General features: G+C 44.6%; 1 protein-coding gene across 2 annotated transcripts; it reads left to right on the forward strand.

The window, feature by feature from the left end:
• Positions 1 to 1,497: 1,497 nt before the first annotated feature.
• CRYM (crystallin mu) lies at positions 1,498 to 18,851 on the forward strand. Of its 2 annotated transcripts, XM_067706431.1 has the most exons (8): positions 1,501 to 1,910; positions 2,413 to 2,566; positions 4,466 to 4,528; positions 7,725 to 7,826; positions 11,994 to 12,177; positions 15,539 to 15,660; positions 16,373 to 16,457; positions 18,514 to 18,851. In XM_067706431.1, the coding sequence occupies exons 1-8, from the start codon at positions 1,741 to 1,743 to the stop codon at positions 18,576 to 18,578; spliced, it is 945 nt and encodes a 314-aa protein (XP_067562532.1). In that variant the 5' UTR covers positions 1,501 to 1,740; the 3' UTR covers positions 18,579 to 18,851. The 2 variants fall into 2 exon arrangements, with proteins under 2 accessions (XP_067562533.1, XP_067562532.1); XM_067706432.1 differs by lacking the exon at positions 7,725 to 7,826 and having other exon boundaries at positions 1,498 to 1,910.
• Positions 18,852 to 20,148: the final 1,297 nt, after the last annotated feature.

Raw genomic sequence — 20,148 nt, forward strand, 5'->3', positions numbered from 1 at the left:
AATTTTCCCAGCGCTACTTTAGTGAGGGCCTGGGTGATGGTATGCAAAGCTTTATAAAGAACACGATTTGAGGTGATTTACAGACTAGTCCTGTTCCTACAGGATTTGCTAGAAACAAATACAAAAGCTTTCTACTTGACCAGGGCTCAATTTTTAAATACACAATGGAAACAAACAAAAAACCATCTGGCTTTCCTATTTCATTTCTCTTTTAGTTGGTGAGTATTTGGTTTTGCTTTTTTTCCCTCAAGAATAATGAGACACACTGCTGTTTTCTTTATACCTCTGTCATTTTTTAAACCCAGTAATTGTTACATCATAATAATTATAACAACACAAATAATGAGCCGTAAACACTTCCGTAATCCCAGCAGCCCTGGGCCTGCATTTCTAAGGATGGTGAACTGAAGAAACAAATTTGTGTAATTGAAATAAGCTTTTCCAACCACCGCCACATCTTCTCTGTGTTTTGATGATACAAGAGGTTTTCATTTATTATGTGGCTACTCTGTGCCAAGCACTGTGCTAAGTACATTACATGTGATTTATTATTTCATTGGTACATATTTTGACACTTACTACACTGTCTTTCATTATGATGTGACCATTTCCTAAGAAGTGCCCTATGTAGCTCCCAGTGAAAATATCAGGGGAGCACAACTTACGCACTGGAGTCTCCTGACCTGTCTCCCAGGCTACACTCTTGCTCCTTTGTTTCACCCTCTGCATTGGTACAAGACCCTTCTATCTAAATGTTTAATCTCTTTAACCATGTAATTCCCTTCCAAAGAATCACCCTCTTAGCTGCTTGACTTCAAGAAGCATCCCAGTTTTACGTCTTGGTGCTCCTAGATATCAGTCCCTGGTTCCAGTCCAACTCTGTCCTCAAGGAGGAGACAACATTCCTTCCACCCCTGGGTTTAACCTGGCCCGAAATGCCCTCTTACACCCTTTCTGCCAATGTAGCCTAATGGCTAGGAGTAGAGTTCTGGAGTCTCACTTCAAGGGCAGATCCCAACTCCTCTGCTGACATGACATCTTATGCATTTGGCGATTTGTGACTAAGGCCATTATATCTTGTCCTGGGAACTTCCTCCTTTTCTAAAGGTGAAGGTTAGTTCAATTAATTAGCCCAGGAGAATACTGTGCACTCGAAGCGGTCAACAGCCCGGGATCGGGGGGGGGGGGGGGGGATGGGGTTGGGGTGGGAGCGAGGTTGGGATAAGAGACTCCAGATGGGGACAGAATTGAAAGGAAAATGTTTTTTAATAACCTTCTATCTCCTTTCATCTAAGAGCTCCTAAAAAGCAGGCAATAATTTAAGAAATAAGGGAGCCCATCATTGTTTGCCCCCATCTCCCTCTGTCTCCTCTTTCCCAGGCAGCAGGACCTAGACAGCAAATAGAGGCGTTGGGGGGAGGGAAGAAGGTAGGGCGCCAAAGTAACATGTTTTGCAAGGAATGTGACTATAGCTAACTACAGGAATTGAGAAAGTGGAGCCAAGAATACTAACTCCCAGCCAGCCCGCCGCGTCAACTCCAATCTCGGGGAACCTGTGTCTGGAGCGGACCCAGCTCGCCCACCCCTGCGGATGGGGGTTGGAGGAAACCAGCTTTGCTCCGCCCCCGGAGCTGGGCGGTGACCTGTAGGCGGCAGCGCGCCCTGGGCGCTCTCGCACAGGGCACAGCGCTGGAAGCGCGGATCCCCTTGAGCTCGCGGAGGTAGAAGGCCCGCGACGACATGAGCTCTGTGCCAGCGTTCCTGAGCGCGGCAGATGTGCAGGACCACCTCCGCAGCTCTAGCCTACTCATCCCGCCTCTGGAGGCGGCTCTGGCCAACTTCTCCAGCGGCCCCGAAGGAGGGGTCATGCAGCCGGTGCGCACCGTGGTGCCCGTGGCCAAACACAGTGGGTGAGTGAGGAAGGCCGGGCCAGGGTCTGGAGAAACTGGAAAGGAGGAAGAGGAGGGGTGAGAATGGAAGCAGAGGGAGGAAGGAAGGGAGGGCTTACCTAACCACTGCTAATAACAGCTCCCACCTGATTTTTGCAACCCACTGTGTCAAGTGGGCGCTTTACAGGAATTACCTTGTTTAATTCACTCCATATATAGGTAGGTATTGATGCAACATTTACTGATGGGAAAACCGAGACTCAGAGAGGTGAAGTGAAGTACCCAGGGTTACGCAGCTAGTAAGTGGCAGAACTGGGGTGACTTTTCTCATCCAGAGCCGGATTCTTGAACGTACTCAGCATACTGCCAAAGGGAATGGCAGACGGATGGGGGTGGGAGGTGGGCGAGGGAGAAGGCCAGTAGGGCATTGAGGGAGGAAAGAGAAAGGAAGGGACATGAGGACTTGATAGGATACCTCAGCATTGATCGGAAGGGGTTGAAGCTGCTCCCTCTCTTCTTGTAGTTTCCTGGGGGTCATGCCCGCCTACAGTGCAGCAGAGGACGCCCTGACCACCAAGTTGGTCACCTTCTATGAGGGCCACAGCACCACCTCCACTGTCCCCTCCCATCAGGCCACTGTGCTACTCTTCCAGCCGAGCGATGGCTCCCTTCTGGCGGTGAGCAACTCCCTGGCCAGGGGTGGGTCAGGGCCCCTGTGCACAGAGCTAGGCTCAGAAGTTAGTTCTCTGTCGACCAGGGGGAGTTTTGAGTGTGACCACCCATGACCCTCTCTGAGTGACTGGATGCCAGTGACAGTGAAGGTTATCTGTGACTGTGTATCTGATTCCAGAACTGCCTAAGGATGCATAACCCAGCACCAGAGCCCACTGCTGCTTTAAGTGTGTGACAGTGTGGAAGGAATAATCTCGTCATTCTTGTAATGTTCTTGTCCTCTACCGGTTACTCCAGATATACAGCTTGCACAAACCCAGTAGCCAAGGAAACGTTTATTTAGTGAATCTCTGCAATGTGGAGTTACGTGAGTTACAGACTAGGGGTGCTCTCTAATACCTGGGAGTTTTTTTCTAAGGGATACACAACGACCTGTTTTAACATTTAATGGTAATATCAAAAAATAGTAGTAGTCCAAATGTATTAAGCACCTTGTGTGCGTCAGGCACTGTTCTAAATACTTTGTATGTGTTAATTCTCTTAATACTTAGAACCACTCTGAGGTAAGTAAATTTATTACCTCCATTTTGCAGATGAGAAAACTGAGTCATAGAGCAGCTATGCCAAACTTACCAAAATTTCCATAGCTCATAGTGGCATGGATGGACTTCACACCTACTCTGTGTAAGTCCAAGGCCTATACTGTCTTAAGACTATGCTCTCTACTGCCTTTCTCACTGCTGTTGACTGAGCACTTATCATGTACCAGGCAGGAGAAATTGGTCTCATTCAATCCTGACAACACTCCTCTGTGGGAGTGTTTATTACACCCTCACCTCCCCACCTGCTTTCTTTTGAGGTTCCTGAGGCTCAGAGCATCAGAGTCACTTTGCTTGAGGTCACACAACTGGTCAGTGAAAGTGCTTTTTGCCCTCCAGCCTGGCGCTGAGGCCAGCCGGTTGAGTCCTCATCAGGGACGGACTCCTTAATCCAAACCGCCCCTGGATCCTTAGACTCTCCTTCTCAGAATTTCTGGTTCCCCAAGGAAGCTGCCCATTTATTCCTCCCCTGAAAAGAGTCTGTAGCTCTTCCCAGTCTCTGCTCATCCAATGGAAATGGCATCCATACTACCTACCAACAGTGCTTCCCCAGGAAACCGGGACCACCTCAGGCTTTGGAACTCAATGACAAGGCCTGAGATTCTTCCTGAATTCGATCAGTAGCCAAGCAGCTCACTTCCTTGTCCATAAAATGAGAATACTCATACTACTTGGCGAGGACCAATTGAGATGATTAATATAAACAGAGAACAGTGCAAAGGATGGGAGTTATTACTGGCAAGGCGTAATTCAGAATCACCTGGGGAGCTTTTAAAAACAACAGTGTCTGGGTCCCATCCCTAGTGTTCAAATTCAGTCAACCTAAGGGTCATGTCTGGGCATCTGTATCTTCACAAACCTCCCCACATGTGCAGGAGGAGTTGAGAGCCACTGAGATAGAGTTTCAGGGCCCTTGCACAGATGTCAAGTGACTTACTCTTATTCCTGAAGTTTCTCCTTAATTTGATGTTTTGAGAATCCCAGGGCAAGTAAAGCAAATGGGCAATTCTTGAGGGCTCGCCATATGCTAGATGTTTTCACGTATGCCAGTGCATTTAATCTTCACAAAAACCCTCTGAGTGGTTGCTGTTATCTTTATTTTTACAGGTAGGAAACCGGTGCTTAAAGATTAAGATATTTTTTCAAAGTTGTATTTCTTATAAGTGGAGGGATTGTATCCAGGCAAAGCATTCTCTTTATAGAATATTATGATGCTTCCTAGGGCTAACGCTTTTAGAGCGTCTTCTCTCTGCTTAAGTGGTGGATAGGGGTGCCCCTTGTTCACTGTCTCTCCTTTCCTCCAAGGTCATGGATGGAAATATCATAACTGCAAAGAGAACAGCTGCAGTGTCTGCCATCGCCACCAAGGTGAGATTAGTGCCTGGCTGTGCTGAGCTGGTGGGTGGGATTGAGTGTCTCAAGTTTGAATGTCTAAGGTAGAAGTGAGGAACTCATTTGGAACTTCTTTGGACATAGCTGGAACTTCATATGCCAAATATGGGATGTCAGCTGAGCACAGTGATTCACGAAATGATTGGCTACCATTTAATGAGCCCAAGATTCCAGGTACCTCACATGTGCTATTCCTGATCTTCACACCAACCTTGCAAAGTAGATATGATTATCTCCATTTGCCAGGTATAAGGAGTATGGCTCAGAGAGGTTGTGTGAGTTGATCAGGGTCACACAGCTAACAAGTGGCAGAGCAAGAATTTAAAACTTGACCTCTCTGACTCCCAGGACTGCTTTCTTTCCCCTCTACCACACTGCTCCTGGCACATCAGTGTGGTTGCCCCATAGGCTAGAGTCAGTACTGCATAAGAAGCAGAGGAGGAGATAAACAGATCCAAGCCACACAGATGTATCCATTCAGCAAGTATTGACTGAGATCCTACCACGTATCAGGCACTGTTCTAAATGTCAGAGATGTGGTAGTGCACGAAACAAAGAGTTACATGCAGAGGGGAGGTGAGACAATAAATAAAATAAAAAGTAAAATACATAGTATGATTTGCTAAAAAAAATAATTAACCAACAGCAAACCCCTTTTGAGTTTACTAATAGGCTAGGACTTGCTTTAAAAAAATAACACGCCCACCCCCACCACCAGCTAGAAGGATGAAAATAAAGCAGAATTGAGAGCATTGGGAAGGGATGATATTTTAAATTATCGAGGAAAGACCTCACTGGGAAGGTGATATTTGAGTAAAGACTGAAAAAGAAGTGAGTGAGTGAAACAGGAAGAGGGGAGGAGCTCTCCAGGCAGAAGGAAAAGCAAGTGATAGAGGTGATGATATTTCTAAGCATCCTACAAGGGCATCCTACAAGAAGAACAGTATTTTTAGAGGCTAGGGTTAAGAAGACGAGGTATCTGTAGGAACAGTTAAAGGCTGGAATCTTTCACATTAAAGGTCTGGGAATGCTGGTTTATGAGGCCTAAGCATAAAGGAAATGTGGGGTCTATCGGAGGGTTGGAGGAGCAAAGACCAGGTGTTCAAATTGTGAGTGTGTTAAGGTCTTGTAAACACATGATGGGGAGGGAAGACTGTGGGGATAAATCTGGTAATTATATAGGAAGGGAGTAGACTACAGTGTGCAGCTTGATGAACTGGCTTTGAAAAATTATATGCAGACCCAGTTCAGATTGAAATGATCAAGGGACTCTGAAGTATGTTCCCTGGTAACTTAGGAACAGAGAGACTCTAACCATACTGCCCTACATTTGAAAAGGACTTCGATCTTTTCCAAAATAATTTCCAAACCATTGTTTGATTTATTTTTGGATTTCTGGGAGGAAGGCAGAGCAAGTATTACTGGCCTCATTTTGTGCAGAAGGAAATGGAGTCTAGGGTTTCCTGTAGTCAGACAACCCAGGTAGCTGTGGGTCTTCTCGTCCCGGATCAGTAGTTTCCAACCCAGGCTACGCAGCAGCAGCAGCATCTGGGGAATTTTTTTTTTTTAATTCAGATTCCCAAAACCACTGAATTGAAATCGCTGAGGGTAGGGCCTAAGAAACTAGGTGTTTTGGTTTTTTATGGTATCTGGTTGATTCTGATGATCAACCAGGTTAATTCTTCTATCAGAGGTTAAAGGTTACTTTACAGGATACTGCAACAATTTCTGAAGCCCACGTGTACTTCCAAGAATAGATTCATATTAACTGAGAACAGAAAAAAAAATTTAGTTAAGGAAAAATTACATAATTCTCCTTATTGGACAGGAGCATAAGATTACTAGTCTTGTGGATATTGTCATTTTGAAAACTTTTCAAATCAAGGTTCTTTGAACTATAGTTGACGGCACAAAATGCTATCTCCTTCTGCAGCTACAGGAGACATCATCTCTAATCACCTGCCAATATTTGAGGCTCCTTTCTGCAAGTGATTAATAATTAAGAATACTTTCATTTTTAAGGTTGCACTCCAGAATCTCAATAATTAGCATTGTAAGAAAGAGCAGCCCCAAGGAGCTCAATTTTTATTAAATGAAATAGAGGAAAGGCAGAAGATGGTCTTACGGTTTGAGGAGCAAGTGTTGTCATTCCTCAATGCCAGTTGTTCTTAACGGAAAACAATTTGGCCAGCTGCCGCAGAGACAATTAGCAATGTCTGGAGACAGTTTTGGTTGTCGCAACTGAGGACATGGGGGTGCTAATGGACAGAGACCAGGGATGCTTCTCAACATCCTATAATGCACAAGACAGCCCACCCACCTGCCAACAAAGAATTATCCAGCCCAAATATCAGTAGTGCTGAGGTCAAGAAACCCTGCTCTGTTTCTCATAGGTAATGGTAGATATGTGCCAATTCTGTGCAAATAAGACTGTCTCTGTTTTCCCGGGGCTTACATACCAGTACAGGAAAATAAATCTGTAAACAAACAAGTGCTATGAAGTGGTGAAATCTATCAGGGTGGTCAGAAAGACTTTACTGGAGAGTTGATCAGAGAACCTCACTCACAAATAAAGACACACATACACCCTTAGCAGGTGCCACAAATGCCATCTCTACATCCCTCTTTAAAGGAAGACGGAGGCTGAGTCAGGATCAACAGAGAGTGGGCACAGCAAATATAGCTGAGAACCTAGGCTCGCAAGGATTCATGGATTCCAGAAGCAACTAACAGCTCTCAGAAGTAGGTGTGGCTTATCACGCCCCTGAGATAGGGTAGCACAGCAGAAAGCATGTGGGCTTTGGAGAATGAAAGATGTGGTTTTAGAGCCGCACTGTGCCATTCAGTAGTCATAGGGCCCTGAGCAAGTTACTTAACCTCTCTGGACCTCAATTTCTTTATCTGTGAGAGGAGGATAACAATGGGAGTATCTAGCTCATAGGGTCAATTGTCTGGGCTAAATGAGATCATGAGGCTTAAGCACTGGCATATGTTAGGTACCCAGTGAAGGCTCCTTCCCTCCCTCCCCACTCTGTGGAAACGGAAATACACAATGACATCTCCTTGATTGCCTGAGAGGTCTTGAAGTTCACCTGATTCTCAAACTGTATTTGATCTTCTCCTGGCTACTAGAGTCTCCCTTGACATTTTCTATCTCATTTCTCTCAAATAGTTTTTGAAACCCCCCAGCAGTGAAGTGTTGTGTATCCTTGGAGCTGGCGTCCAGGCTTATAGCCATTATGAGGTCTTCACAGAGCAGTTCTCCTTTAAGGAGGTAGGTCCAGGGAGGGTTGTGGAGGAAGTAGCAGTGACCTTTCTCTGTACTCCTTTGTTGCAGTGTGGGTTATGCTGAAATTGTCAGGTTGAGAGTCCCACCATCTAGACCATTCTTTTTTTTAATATAAATTTATTTATTTATTTATTTTTGGTTGCGTTGGGTCTTTGTTGTGGTGCATGGGCTTCTCATTGTGGTGGAGTCTCTTGTTGCAGAGCACGGGCTCTAGGTGCGCGGGCTTCAGCATTGTGGCGCACAGGCTTAGTTGCTCTGTGGTATGTGGGATCTTCCCAGACCAGGGATCGAACCCGTGTCCCCTGCATTGGCAGGTGGATTCTTAACCACTGCACCACCAGGGAAGTCCCTAGACCATTCTTTTTTTTCTTTTTTTTTGCTGTACACGGGCCTCTCACTGCTGTGGCCTCTCCCGTTGCGGAGCACAGGCTCCGGACGCGCAGGCCCAGCGGCCATGGCTCACGGGCCCAGCCGCTCCGCGGCATGTGGGATCCTCCCGGACTGGGGCACGAACCCGCGTCCCCTGCATCGGCAGGCGGACCCTCAACCGCTGTGCCACCAGGGAAGCCCCCTAGACCATTCTTTTAACAATTTGCCCAGAAGTCCCACTGGACGTGAAGAGTTGGGGGAAAGGCCTGAATCACCCCCTCCAGTTTCTCAGTTTGCAGGGTATGCTGAAGTACGCAGAGAGCCTACTCGGTTACTTAAAGAATTGTGTCATATCCATTACATACATTCAGGTGTTCTTTTGGCCCTTTCTATTGTTTCTCTTAGGAGAATCTGGGGTCCTTAAGTATTCAGGCTTAGGGATCCAGGAGCTGGGAATGAGGCCTAGAGAGCAGGAGGCCACAGCATGCCTTCTGCAGCCTAGATGTTAGTCTACTTTTCCCCATTCTGGCTGGCTCACACTTCCTATTATTTTTGATACATTTGATGCTACTTTTATTTTATTTTTTTCTATGTGTGTGAGAGGGGTGGGGTATATTTAAGGTATGATTTCTTGTGATAAAAATAATACTTCTGCTTTGAGAAATGAAGACTGTAATGAAGAAAACAAAAGAAAAATTCCCTTTTATCTGTTTTCAAAGACAAGTAGTTAACATTTCCAATCTCTCATCTGCTTCTTGTAACACAGTTGTATGGTTTTTCTCTGCTTTTTTCATTAAAGTATAATTGACATACGACATCTTATTAGTTTCAGGTGTACATTGTAGTGATTTGATATTTATATACATTTCGAAATGGTCACCATGATAAGTCTAGTTACCATCTGTCACCATACAAAGTTATTACAGTATTATTGACTATATTCTCCATGCTGCACATTATATCCCCATGACTTAATTATTTTGAAACTGGAAGTTTGTACCTGTTAATCCCCTTCACCTGTTTTACCCATCCCCCAACCCTCCCCCTCTGGAAATCACCACAAGTGGTTTATTTATTTAACTTATTTATTTATTTAACATCTTTATTGGAGGTTATTTATCTATTTATTTATTTTACAATGGTGTATTAGTTTCTGCTGTATAACAAAGTGAATCAGCTATACGTATACATATATCCCCATATCCCCTCCCTCTTGCGTCTCCCTCCCTCCCTCCCTCCCCCTCCCCTCTAGGTGGACACAAAACACCGAGCTTATCTCTCTGTGCTATGCAGGTGCTTCCCTAGCTATCTCTTTTACATTTGGTACTGTATATATGTCAATGTTGCTCTTTCACTTTGTCCCAGCTTACCCTTCCCCCTCCCCGTGTCCTCAAGTCCATTCTCTACATCTGTGTCTTTATTCCTGTCCTGCCCCTAAGTTCTTCAGAACCTTTTTTTTTTTTTTAGATTCCATATATATGGTTTAGCATACAGTATTTGTCTTTCTCTGTCTGACTTACTTCACTCTGTATGACAGACTCTAGGTCCATCCACCTCACTACAAATAACTCAATTTCGTTTCTTTTTATGGCTGAGTAATATTCCATTGTATATATGTGCCACATCTTCTGTATCCATTCATCTGTTGATGGACACTTAGGTTGCTTCCATGTCCTGGCTATTGTAAATTAATAGCCAGGACACAATGCTGCAGTGAACATTGTGGTACATGTCTCTTTTTGAATTATGGTTTTCTCAGGGTATGTGCCCAGTAGTGGATTGCTGGGTCATATGGTAGCTCTATTTTGAGTTTTTTATGGGAACCTCCATACTGTTTTCCATAGTGGCTTATCAATTTACATTCCCACCAACAGTGCAAGAGGGTTCCCTTTTCTCCACACCCTCTCTAGCATTTGTTGTTTGTGGACTTTTTGATGATGGCCATTCTGACTGGTGTGAGGTGATACTTCATTGTACTTTTGATTTGCATTTCTCTAATAATTAGCGATGTTGAGCATCTTTTCATGTGCTTTTTGGCCATCTGTATGTCTTCCTGGGGAAATGTCTATTTAGATCTTCTGCCCATTTTTTAATTGGGTTGTTTGTTTTTTTGATATTGAGCTGCATGAGCTGCTTGTATATTTTGGAGGTTAATCCTATGCTGATCACTTCGTTTGCAAATATTTTCTCCCATTCTGTGGGTTGTCTTTTCGTTTTGTTTATGGTTTACTTTCATGTGCAAAAGCTTTTAAGTTTAATTAGGTACCATTTGTTTATTTTTGTTTTTTTCATTACTCTAGGAAGTGGATTCAAAAAGTTATTGCTGTGATTTATATCAAAAAGTTTTCTGCCTATGTTTTCCTCTAAGAGTTTTATAGTATCTGGTCTTAAATTTAGGTCTTTATCCATTTTGAGTTTATTTTTGTGTATGGTGCTAGAGAATGTTCTAATTTCATTTTTTTTACATGTAGCTGCCCAGTTTTCCCAGCACCGCTTATTGAAGAGACTGTCTTTTCTCCATTGTGTATTCTTGCCTCCTTTGTCAGAGATTAATTGACCATAGGTCTGTGCATAGTCATCATGCCGAGGGAAATGGAGGTGATATCTTATTGTGGTTTTGATTTGCATTTCCCTATGTTCCAGTGGCGTTGAGCATCTTTTCATGTGTCTGTTGCCCATTGATATGCCTTCTTTGGAAAAATATTTATTCAGGTCCTCTGCCTATTTTAAAATAAGGTTGCTTTATTTTTTAATATTAAATTTTATAATTTCTTTGTATATTTTGAATATTAACCTCTTAAAGATTTAATCATGTTAGATATACACAGTTGTATATACTGTATTTTCACTGAATGTTGTAATACCACTTTTCCACATTACTTAATTTTTGTATGGTATTTCATATTTTTCTATCAAGCAAGATGGTATAGTTAACCATTCTCTTATAAATGGACATATTGTATTGTTTTTCACCTTAGTTAATGAACTTACTCAGACATAACATTTATTTCCATATTTATTATATTTCCTTATGAGAGATTCTTTAGGCCTTATTTTCAGTTGAAGGCTGACAGCTGCCACCACAGACATCAAAATCTGTTAAGCAAGCTAGCAAGTCCCCACCTCCTGGTGATGCCAGTGACGCACGCACCCTCTCCCGCCAGCGCTTCCCAGGAATCTAACTGTAGCTATTACTCTTGGCCTTCTACTCTGCTGCACCATTCACTCCTGAAACCCTTCCAGATTTTAATTCCCTACATATCCTTCAGAGATCAAGCTATTCCAAGCACAGCCGTGCACATCCTGTTTGTGAATCTCATGCCTGTTATGACTCCTTTACAGACTCCCAAACATAAACTGTGAGTTTGATGCTGACTTTGCCTGTTATCATTTGCATTTTACAGACATGAAAACTTAGGCTGAATGAAGTTAAATATACTTCAGAAACAGTAAGTGACAGCAAGGATTGATTCTAAGCCTGTTTAGCTCCAGAACTTGCTCTGCTAATCATTAAGCTATATAGTAGCTATTAAGCTACTGAGGCTGTGTGTCCCAAGCTAGAAGTGAAAAACTTCCCCCCTTCTTGAAAGGGGAATGGGATAGAGAAAGGTCATTTTCAAATATCTGGCCCAGACAAATGTACATTCGCCATACGGAATGATTTAAATAACTACAGCCCTAACCCCAGAGTGGTTCAACTTTTCCTTGCACCCCTGGGCTTAATGAAACATAAACAGCCAGATAATCATGGCACCAATGTCCCTCTTGTTACCCCCAATGAAGGTGAGGATATGGAACCGCACCAAAGAAAATGCAGAGAAGTTTGCGAACACAGTGCAAGGAGAGGTACGGGTCTGTTCATCGGTTCAGGAGGCTGTGACCGGGGCAGATGTGATCATCACAGTCACCATGGCAACGGAGCCCATTTTGTTTGGTGAATGGGTGAAGCCCGGGGCTCACATCAATGGTAAGCAGAGTGGCTCCATGAGCCTTGGGTGGCCAGACTCTCCCTTGGCTGGACCAAGGGGGCTGCATCTGCAGAGCTGTTTTACTCATGCAAAATGCTTGAGCGTTTTAATGGCCTCAGAAACATTTGAGTTCTGAAAAAAATGATACTCCAAAATATGAAACAAAAATCACAAACCTGAAACTAATAAATTTAATTAAAGTTTTATAAAGTGTATCATTATAGCAAATGATCAATTATAGCTCAGTTCTTAAATGTTATGAAATTTAAATTACAAAAGCCAAATGACTCGCTTGTTCTTTAACAACACTTGGAATTACAAAAACAAATTTTTTAAAATTACAACACCAAAGACATTTAATGTGACATGTGGGTGCTTTTTAATATGTGGGATAGGATGGTTGGGACTCTAAACATAAGAGTTCCTGGGGCCTCTGAAGATCCTCAAATGGCCCTGGGGGTTGTAACAAGATCTGGTCTATATTGAATACTTACTATTGCAGGTGCTGTTCTAGATTCTTTGTATGTACTATATCACTGAATCCTCACACAACCGTATGAAGTAGGAGCTATTATTATCATGACCCCCATTTTACAGGTAGGTAAACCAAGGCATGGAAGGATTAAGAAACTTGCCCAAAGTCAGAGGTTCTTAGAGGCAAAACTGGGATTTGAACTGAGGTAATACACCCTCAGAGCCCAAGATCTTAAATGATACCCTATGTTATCTTTCAATAAGAAGACTGGATTCTGATGAGCAAACAATTGAAGACTCAAGAATTTAAACCTGGTATCAGTGCCCCATGTTTTAGTGACAAGCACATAGTGTGAACTCAGAGTCTAAAATGTCTGCACACACGTGCAAGGGCCAAGTTCATTCACAAATATGTATTGAATCCCTACCATGTGTCAGGCACTGTTCTAGATGCTGAGGATGCCACAGTAAACCAGCAATCAAGATCACTGCTTTCCCGCTGCTTACATTCCAGAGAAGGGAGGTAGACAACAAGTAAACAAATAGATGAGCTAGATAGTTCCAGCTGAAGATAAGTTCTATAAAGGAAACAAAACGTGGTATGATTGAGGAATGGGCCATAGCAAATTGAAGGTCTCAGCCTGTGTGGGACTGGTATTATGAATGTGGGTCCAGGGGGTAGGTCTTACTCTTCATAAAGCCAGACTCGAACAGTAAGACCATTTCTGGAAGGACTTAGGGAATCAAGAGAAACCAGTTCTTGGTGAAATGGACAAGAGCTGAATCTTCAGCAAGACTGACTTGATATTTTTTCAGCTTTTTCTTTTTTTTTTTCCAGCTTAAAACAGCACCATTATTTATTATCTCAGTTTCTGTGGTTAGGAGTCTGGGCATGGGTTAGCTAAGTCCTCTGCTCACACAAGGATGAAATCAAGGTGTTGTTCAGGCGGCAGTCTTATCCAGAGCCCGGAGTCTTCTTCCCAGCCCACATGGTCATGGCAGGTTCCTTGTGTTGTAGGACAAAGGTGCCCTTTTCCTTGGGGCTGCTCTCAGCTCCTAGAGGCTGTCCACATTCCTTTTCATGTGGACGCTCCACCTTCAAAGCCAACAACAGAGACTATCCCTCATGTTGGATCCCTGTCACACTTTGAGTCTCTCTCCAGGAAGGAGAGTCAAGCCATCTCATATCTTTCCCTAGCCTAAAGACGAAATTGGTTTATGTATTCACAGAGGCATTAAATATACTTAAGTATGTTGTAAGTGCAGTCAACAGGGAAACACCAACCACAGATTTTACTTACTTTACAGCTTGGCTAAAGATACGCCCAATTCCAACCTCCCCTGCACGTCCCTCATCCTATCCCTGCAGCCCAACAGCCAGCGTCTGACCCTCACCCATTCTCGCCCCACTGCAGGAAGGCCAAGGCCCAGCCCGAGTCAAGCCCCTCCCTTTGCTACCCGGACCATCTCCATCAGCCTGAGTGGCCTTATGCAGCCCTTCGAGAACTCACCCTGCCTCCAGATTGGGGGCAACAAGAGCAATCAGAAGAGGTGGCTTGAGAAGCTAGGGTTTTTCCCACCAGCTTATGATTTATTTATGAGCTTCATTAGTTGGTGCTTCTGTTCTATAGAACTTCTCACACAAACAGCCTTCAAGATGGACATTTTTACACCACTCTCTTTGAAAATTAGAGTGAGGGAGAACAGCAGGAGAGGGAACAAGTAGAGAAAACTGGATGGCAGTGAGAGAAGGCTTGTAAATGCTGCCTTATATTTGTATAAAGCTTTATAGCAGTTTCCAAAGACTGGCTGGCATGGGCCGGATCCAGCCAGCAGATGTGTTTTTTTCAGACCATAGAGTGTTCTGAAAATCAAGAACTAACACATGCAAAGAGATTTCCTGCTTCTCTTTTAAAAAAGGAGCAGGGATAGGGGAGGCTTTCTAACAGTGGCCCTGCATTCTCACATGGCAACAATTAGCTTGAGCTGAACAGTAACTGTCCGCTTTAGAAGGGTCTGCTTTCTTCTCTGTACCTCAGTCTCCACCATTTCCAATCCACTTCCTCTGACCAGTTCTGCTCATTTTCATTACCTTCCTGGCCCTGCAGGCATCTGGTTGCAGCCTCTGCGTATTCCTGTGTTCCAGCGCCAGGAGTCACGATTCCTTGGATTCATCATTATGGTTCTGGGCTCTGCAGAGGATGTGAAACCTTGGTGCCAGGGTGCAGCCAGCTTCCTCTTTATTGGGGCTTCTCTCTGACCCTAACACTGGGCTCTTTTCTCGTGAATTAAGAGAGAAGTGGTTGGGGGCGAGGGATGGGAATGATTGAAGAGCAAGCAGACAGACAGAAGATAGAGGAGTGCGGGGTCTGAATAAGCTCCAAGTAACGTCTCTGTTTTAGGGGTTTTGTAAGGAGGTCTCTGTTCCTGATAAGTGGAAGAAGCGTGAAAGGCATGTACTGTCTCAGAGCTATAGATGCATTTATTAGATACTTAACCTTGGCATGTACCACTTCTTTGAGCCTCAGTCTGTACTTTTTAAATGGGAATCAGATGTGAAGTGTGCTTGTGAGGACTATGAATAGTATGTGTGAAACATCCCACAGATAGTAGGCACACAGTAAATTAATGCTAAGTTGCCTCGAAATCTTTTTTTAGTAATGAGAATGGATATGAAATGGAAAGGAAAAAATGCCCAGGTATCATTCTTATTAGTGAATTCAATCTCGTCGATGGGGAGGGAGTTGGCCTGGGGAAATGGGGCATTCCACATCTGTTCCCATGTGTCCTCTGTCACCTCCTTTTCCCCACCCCTTTCCTTCTTTGGAGTGTTTGGTATCCCTTGTGACCATTTCTAGGCTCAGGGTCTGTTTTGCTGTCTCTTAGCCATCGGCGCCAGCAGACCTGACTGGAGAGAGCTGGATGATGAGCTCATGACACAGGCTGTGCTGTATGTGGATTCCCAGGAGGCCGCCCTGAAAGAGTCTGGAGATGTCCTCTTGTCAGGGGTGAGCCTCCTTTCTGGTGGGCTGTTGCCTGGATGGCCTCACCTGGATCCCAGGGTTTCATTAACACCTCCTTCTGTCTGGCCTGCTTCAGACCTCGGTAACCCTTACCTCTTTGTGGGATGACAACTCCCAAACATCTCTCAACCTTTTCTAATCCCCCTCCCAGAATAATGTGGCCATTATGTGGTGATGTGTTTTCCTGTCCCCTTTGCCTGAAGAGAGCGGCTTGATGGACTTTTCTGTTGGACTGGGCTGTCCTATGAAGCAGTAGGATTGGAAGATAGGAGCCTGTTACAGCCTGGAAACTTTCCCAGTGTGGCCAACAAATTAGGATTAGGGTTGGCCACTTTCTGGCCTTTTTTTTTGTAATCAGGGCATAGAGGCAAGAAGGGGGCTGCCAAAATGAGTGTTCAGATAAGAACAGGCCTATTTCCTCACTGACAGTATCCTGGCAGGACATTCCCCTGGCTACAAATTTGTATCTCTGCAATCACAGTATCACAGAGGCAGATGGTACCCGCGCCCGCCACCCCCCCCCCAAAAAAAAAGGTTTAAGGTGGAGGCTTCCTTCCTGATATCATCCAGTTTACAGAAGGTCCTTTTATCAAGTTTATCCCTTATCCAGTTCAGGGACACCCTGTCCTGGCTTCAGAAGCTGGTCCTGAGCAGACATTAGCCCCATGGCCTGGGTCAGTGTGTGTTCATTTCACAGGCCGAGATCTTCGCTGAGCTCGGAGAAGTGGTAAAGGGAGTGAAACCAGCCCACTGTGAGAAGACTACGGTGTTCAAGTCTTTGGGTAAGAGCCATTGCTCCCAAGGCACAAACTTAACCAGAGCACAAGGTAGGTTTACCCACGGGTGGGAAGAGGAATGGGTCAGCAGGCTCCACAGCTGAAGCATTGTGAAATCTATCACTCAGGTCAATTATTTACGTCGGCATAGTGGTGAAGCCCATGAACTCTGGAACTGGTCAGTCCTGGGTTGGATTCCTTTCTCTGCCACTCCCTGGACACGCGTCCTTGGGCAAGTGACCTCACCTCTCTGAGCCACAGTTTTCTCACCACCTGTTCCCTGGAGTTTTTGTGAGAATTAAGTGAGATGTGTATATAAAACAATGTGAGGGCTTCCCTGGTGGCGCAGTGGTTGAGAGTCCGCCTGCCGATGCAGGGGACGTGGGTTCGTGCCCCGGTCCGGGAAGATCCCACATGCCGCGGAGCGGCTGGGCCCGTGAGCCATGGCTGCTGAGCCTGCGCGTCCGGAACCTGTGCTCCGCAACGGGAGAGGCCACAACAGTGAGAGGCCCGTGTACTGCAAAAAAACAAACAAACAAAAAAAAAAACAAAAAACAATGTGCACACAGCAAGTGTCAGCATTAAGACAATGACACTCAGAAGAAGATATCCTTCAGAGATGGGAGGACAGGAGAAAAAGATGTTTAAAAACAGGGAGCTTAAGAGAAATAGCAGGGAGCCCCAACCTGACGGAGACCCAGACAGGAAGTACAGCCTGAGACCTTTTTTCCCCTCCTTCCCTACCTTTCTGCTTGCTGATTTAAGAAGGTCTTCAGTGGGGAGCCCCATTACTACCTGAGTTAGCACAGGCAGAAGCCCAACAAAGAAGGGGCTCCCAGCGGCTAGTTTGCCCCTCAGCCCAGCTCTCCCATCCCACCAGATTTAAGGAAATGGACACACGTGGTAACAGAGCTAATATTCAGCTCCTACACCTAAAATATTGAACTACTCTCAAAATGGTTGGTAAATATTTGCTGCCCTGAGCCCCTCAGCCTCACCAGACCTTACATATTTGTTAATGATTAAGCAACCAAAGCTTTAATGCCTGGCAGAGTATTAAGAGTACTCTGACCACCCAGCACCCATGCCTTGCCATCTGTTAAATATTTTTTTTAAATCTCATGCACAGAAAGACAGGCAAACACAGTATAAGCTTTATCTAGAGCCTGGTTCAAAGACATCACACTGGTCTAGTTGGGTCTGAAAGTCTCATTGTTCCTAGCAGATCAGAGGTCAGCCGGCTCCCTTCAGGAGACACAGCACCACATAGCCCTGCTCTACACTTCTGAGCAATTTTTCCTTTCTCACTTCTGGGGACTGGTTTATCGGCACAGCCGTTCATCCAGCAGGTGCACCTTAAATACCTGCTATGTCTCAAGCTGCATACTGGGTGCAGTGGTAGCTACAAGTTAATAAAAACCGGCCCCTGGCCTTTAAGAACATATGTCCATTCAAGCTTAAGGTTTGTGCCCCAAACTATAAGACAAAGGGTCCGTTGCTGAAGGATTCAGGGTTTGGACTAGACCAGAGGGTCCAACAAACTGCAGACCACGGGCTAAACCCAACCTACCACCTGTTTTTGTACAGCCCACAAGTGAAATGGTTTTTACATTTTCGAATGATTGGGGAAAAAATTAAGAATGTTTTGTGACATGTGAAAATTTAAGAAATTCCAACTAGAGTGTCCATAAAGAGACTTTCCTTGGAGCACAGTCAGGCTCCTCTGTTTCCCTGTTGTCTGTGGCCGCCCTGGCACTCCAATGGCAGAGTTGAGTAACTGCAAGTAATTGGCCTGCAAAGCCTGAAATCTTTACCATCTGGCCCTTTACAGAAAGTGTTCTGACCCCTGAACTAACGTCTGAAGGATACGTAAAATTTCTTTGGTGGGCGTTCCTTGCCTTGTTCTGCCCTTTGCCAATACTTCAAGCCTGAACTCACCTCTGGGCATCAGTCCTTGTTACCCTGATGGACACTGTATCAGGGGACTGCCAGTTCTGGGATCTGGGCTGTTTGAGGAAAAGTTGTTCTGACAAAAGGTGAACCAAATTTCTGTCCATTCCAGGAATGGCGGTGGAAGACATGGTTGCAGCCAAACTTGTGTACGATTCCTGGTCATCTGGTAAATAAAACGAAGGAACTTTGTGTTGAATGGATGCTACAGCTCAAGGGGTATTAAACTAGTTGTCTCATAATCTCTAGATTAGATGAGGGAGCCCAGTGATCTATAGTTTTGTGCTTATCCTGTCTTACCTTAAATAATGAGATCCCCTTTTGTGTTTGTAGTTAGAAAGCAAACCTAAGTGGCCATTCTCTGTATGCCAGATTATATTAGCACTCCCTTTCCCCTGTATTTCACTACGTTTTGTAATCCCTTGAAATAAAGCTTTTTCCCATTCTGCAGTTCTTGCTTTGGTAACTTCTATCCCTCACAGCAAGGAAAGTGAGGGGATCAAATGCTCCCGTTCACTCCCTGCAGGAGCTCCGATGGCTATAGTTAAATTTTTTTCTATTTTATTAATTGAGATACAATTTACATATCATAAAATCCACCAGTTTAAAGTATATAATTCAGTGTTTTCTAGTATAGTCACAGGGTTGTGCAACCATCACCACTGTCTAATTTCAGAACATTTTCATCACTCCAAAAAGAAACCCAGTAGCCATTAGCAGTCAGTCCCCATTCCCCCTTCTTCTCAGCCCCTGGCAACCACTAATCTACTTTCTGTTGTTATGGATTTGCCTTTTCTGGACATTCATATAAGTGGAATCATATATTATGTAGCCTTTTGTTTCTGACTTCTTATAATTGAAATTTCAAGGAACAGCAGAGCTTCTCTATTCGTCAGAACTCCTTCAGTCACAATCGGTAGAGACCACAACTCAAACTACCTTAAGTTGAATGAATGAGTGAAGAATGGGATTCATTGGCTCTTATAATTAAGAAGTACACAGGTAACTGGTTTCAGCTATAGCTGGATCCAGGGGGTCCAAGTGTCATCAGGACCCAGTCCTGCTCTCTCTGTTCCTTGGCTCTGTTTTCTTTGGTGTTGGCTGCATTATCAAGTAAGCGCTCCCCTGATAGTGGCAGGATGGGTGCCAGCAGCTCTTGAATCATAGTCTGTCCTCTTCAGCAACCTTGGCAGAAAGAGACATTCTCTTCCTTAACAGTTAAAAGTCTCAGAATGGAGACACACCGGACCATCTAGGGCCTATGCCCATATGCATAACTAACATAGTGGCTAAAGGAAATGGAATATGCTGTTTGGCCAGGTCAGGCCCATATGCTTATTATCCCTGAACCACTGCATCATCCAGGGGGATCTAATTCCCCTATTATCCAGGCCTGGGTCACATGCCCCCTCTTGAAGTCAGTGGTGCAATCAGCCCATCTGACCACATTAGCTAACAAAAGGAAAGGGGTCTCTTACCAAAACGGGGGAGGACTGTATATTGGGTAGGCAAAATCTCAGGTGTGCCCTACAGTATCCGTGTTGAAGGGCCATTAGGAATCATCCAGTCCAACCTCTTCAACTTACAGGTGGGAAAACTGAGCTGCAGCAATGCTTTCCTCAGGTCCCCTGGGTTACTAGCAGAGCTGTGTTGTCCGTGTCCTGTCAAAGACCCATTCAAATACTCTCTCTCCAATCCCTAGGCTGGTTATAAGTCAGCAGCAAAGAGATGCATATTATTTTGCTTT

This window comes from Pseudorca crassidens, chromosome 15, assembly GCF_039906515.1.
Source record: "Pseudorca crassidens isolate mPseCra1 chromosome 15, mPseCra1.hap1, whole genome shotgun sequence".
Taxonomy (NCBI): Eukaryota; Metazoa; Chordata; class Mammalia; order Artiodactyla; family Delphinidae; genus Pseudorca; species Pseudorca crassidens.

Coding starts and splice junctions, on each gene's coding strand:
- CRYM (XM_067706431.1), top strand. CDS start 1,741: ATGAGCTCTGTGCCAGCGTTCCTGAGCGCGGCAGATGTGCAGGACCAC. Junction 4,529..7,724: donor TGTCTGCCATCGCCACCAAG/GTGAGATTAGTG, acceptor TCTCTCAAATAG/TTTTTGAAACCCCCCAGCAG. Junction 15,661..16,372: donor GAGATGTCCTCTTGTCAGGG/GTGAGCCTCCTT, acceptor TTCATTTCACAG/GCCGAGATCTTCGCTGAGCT.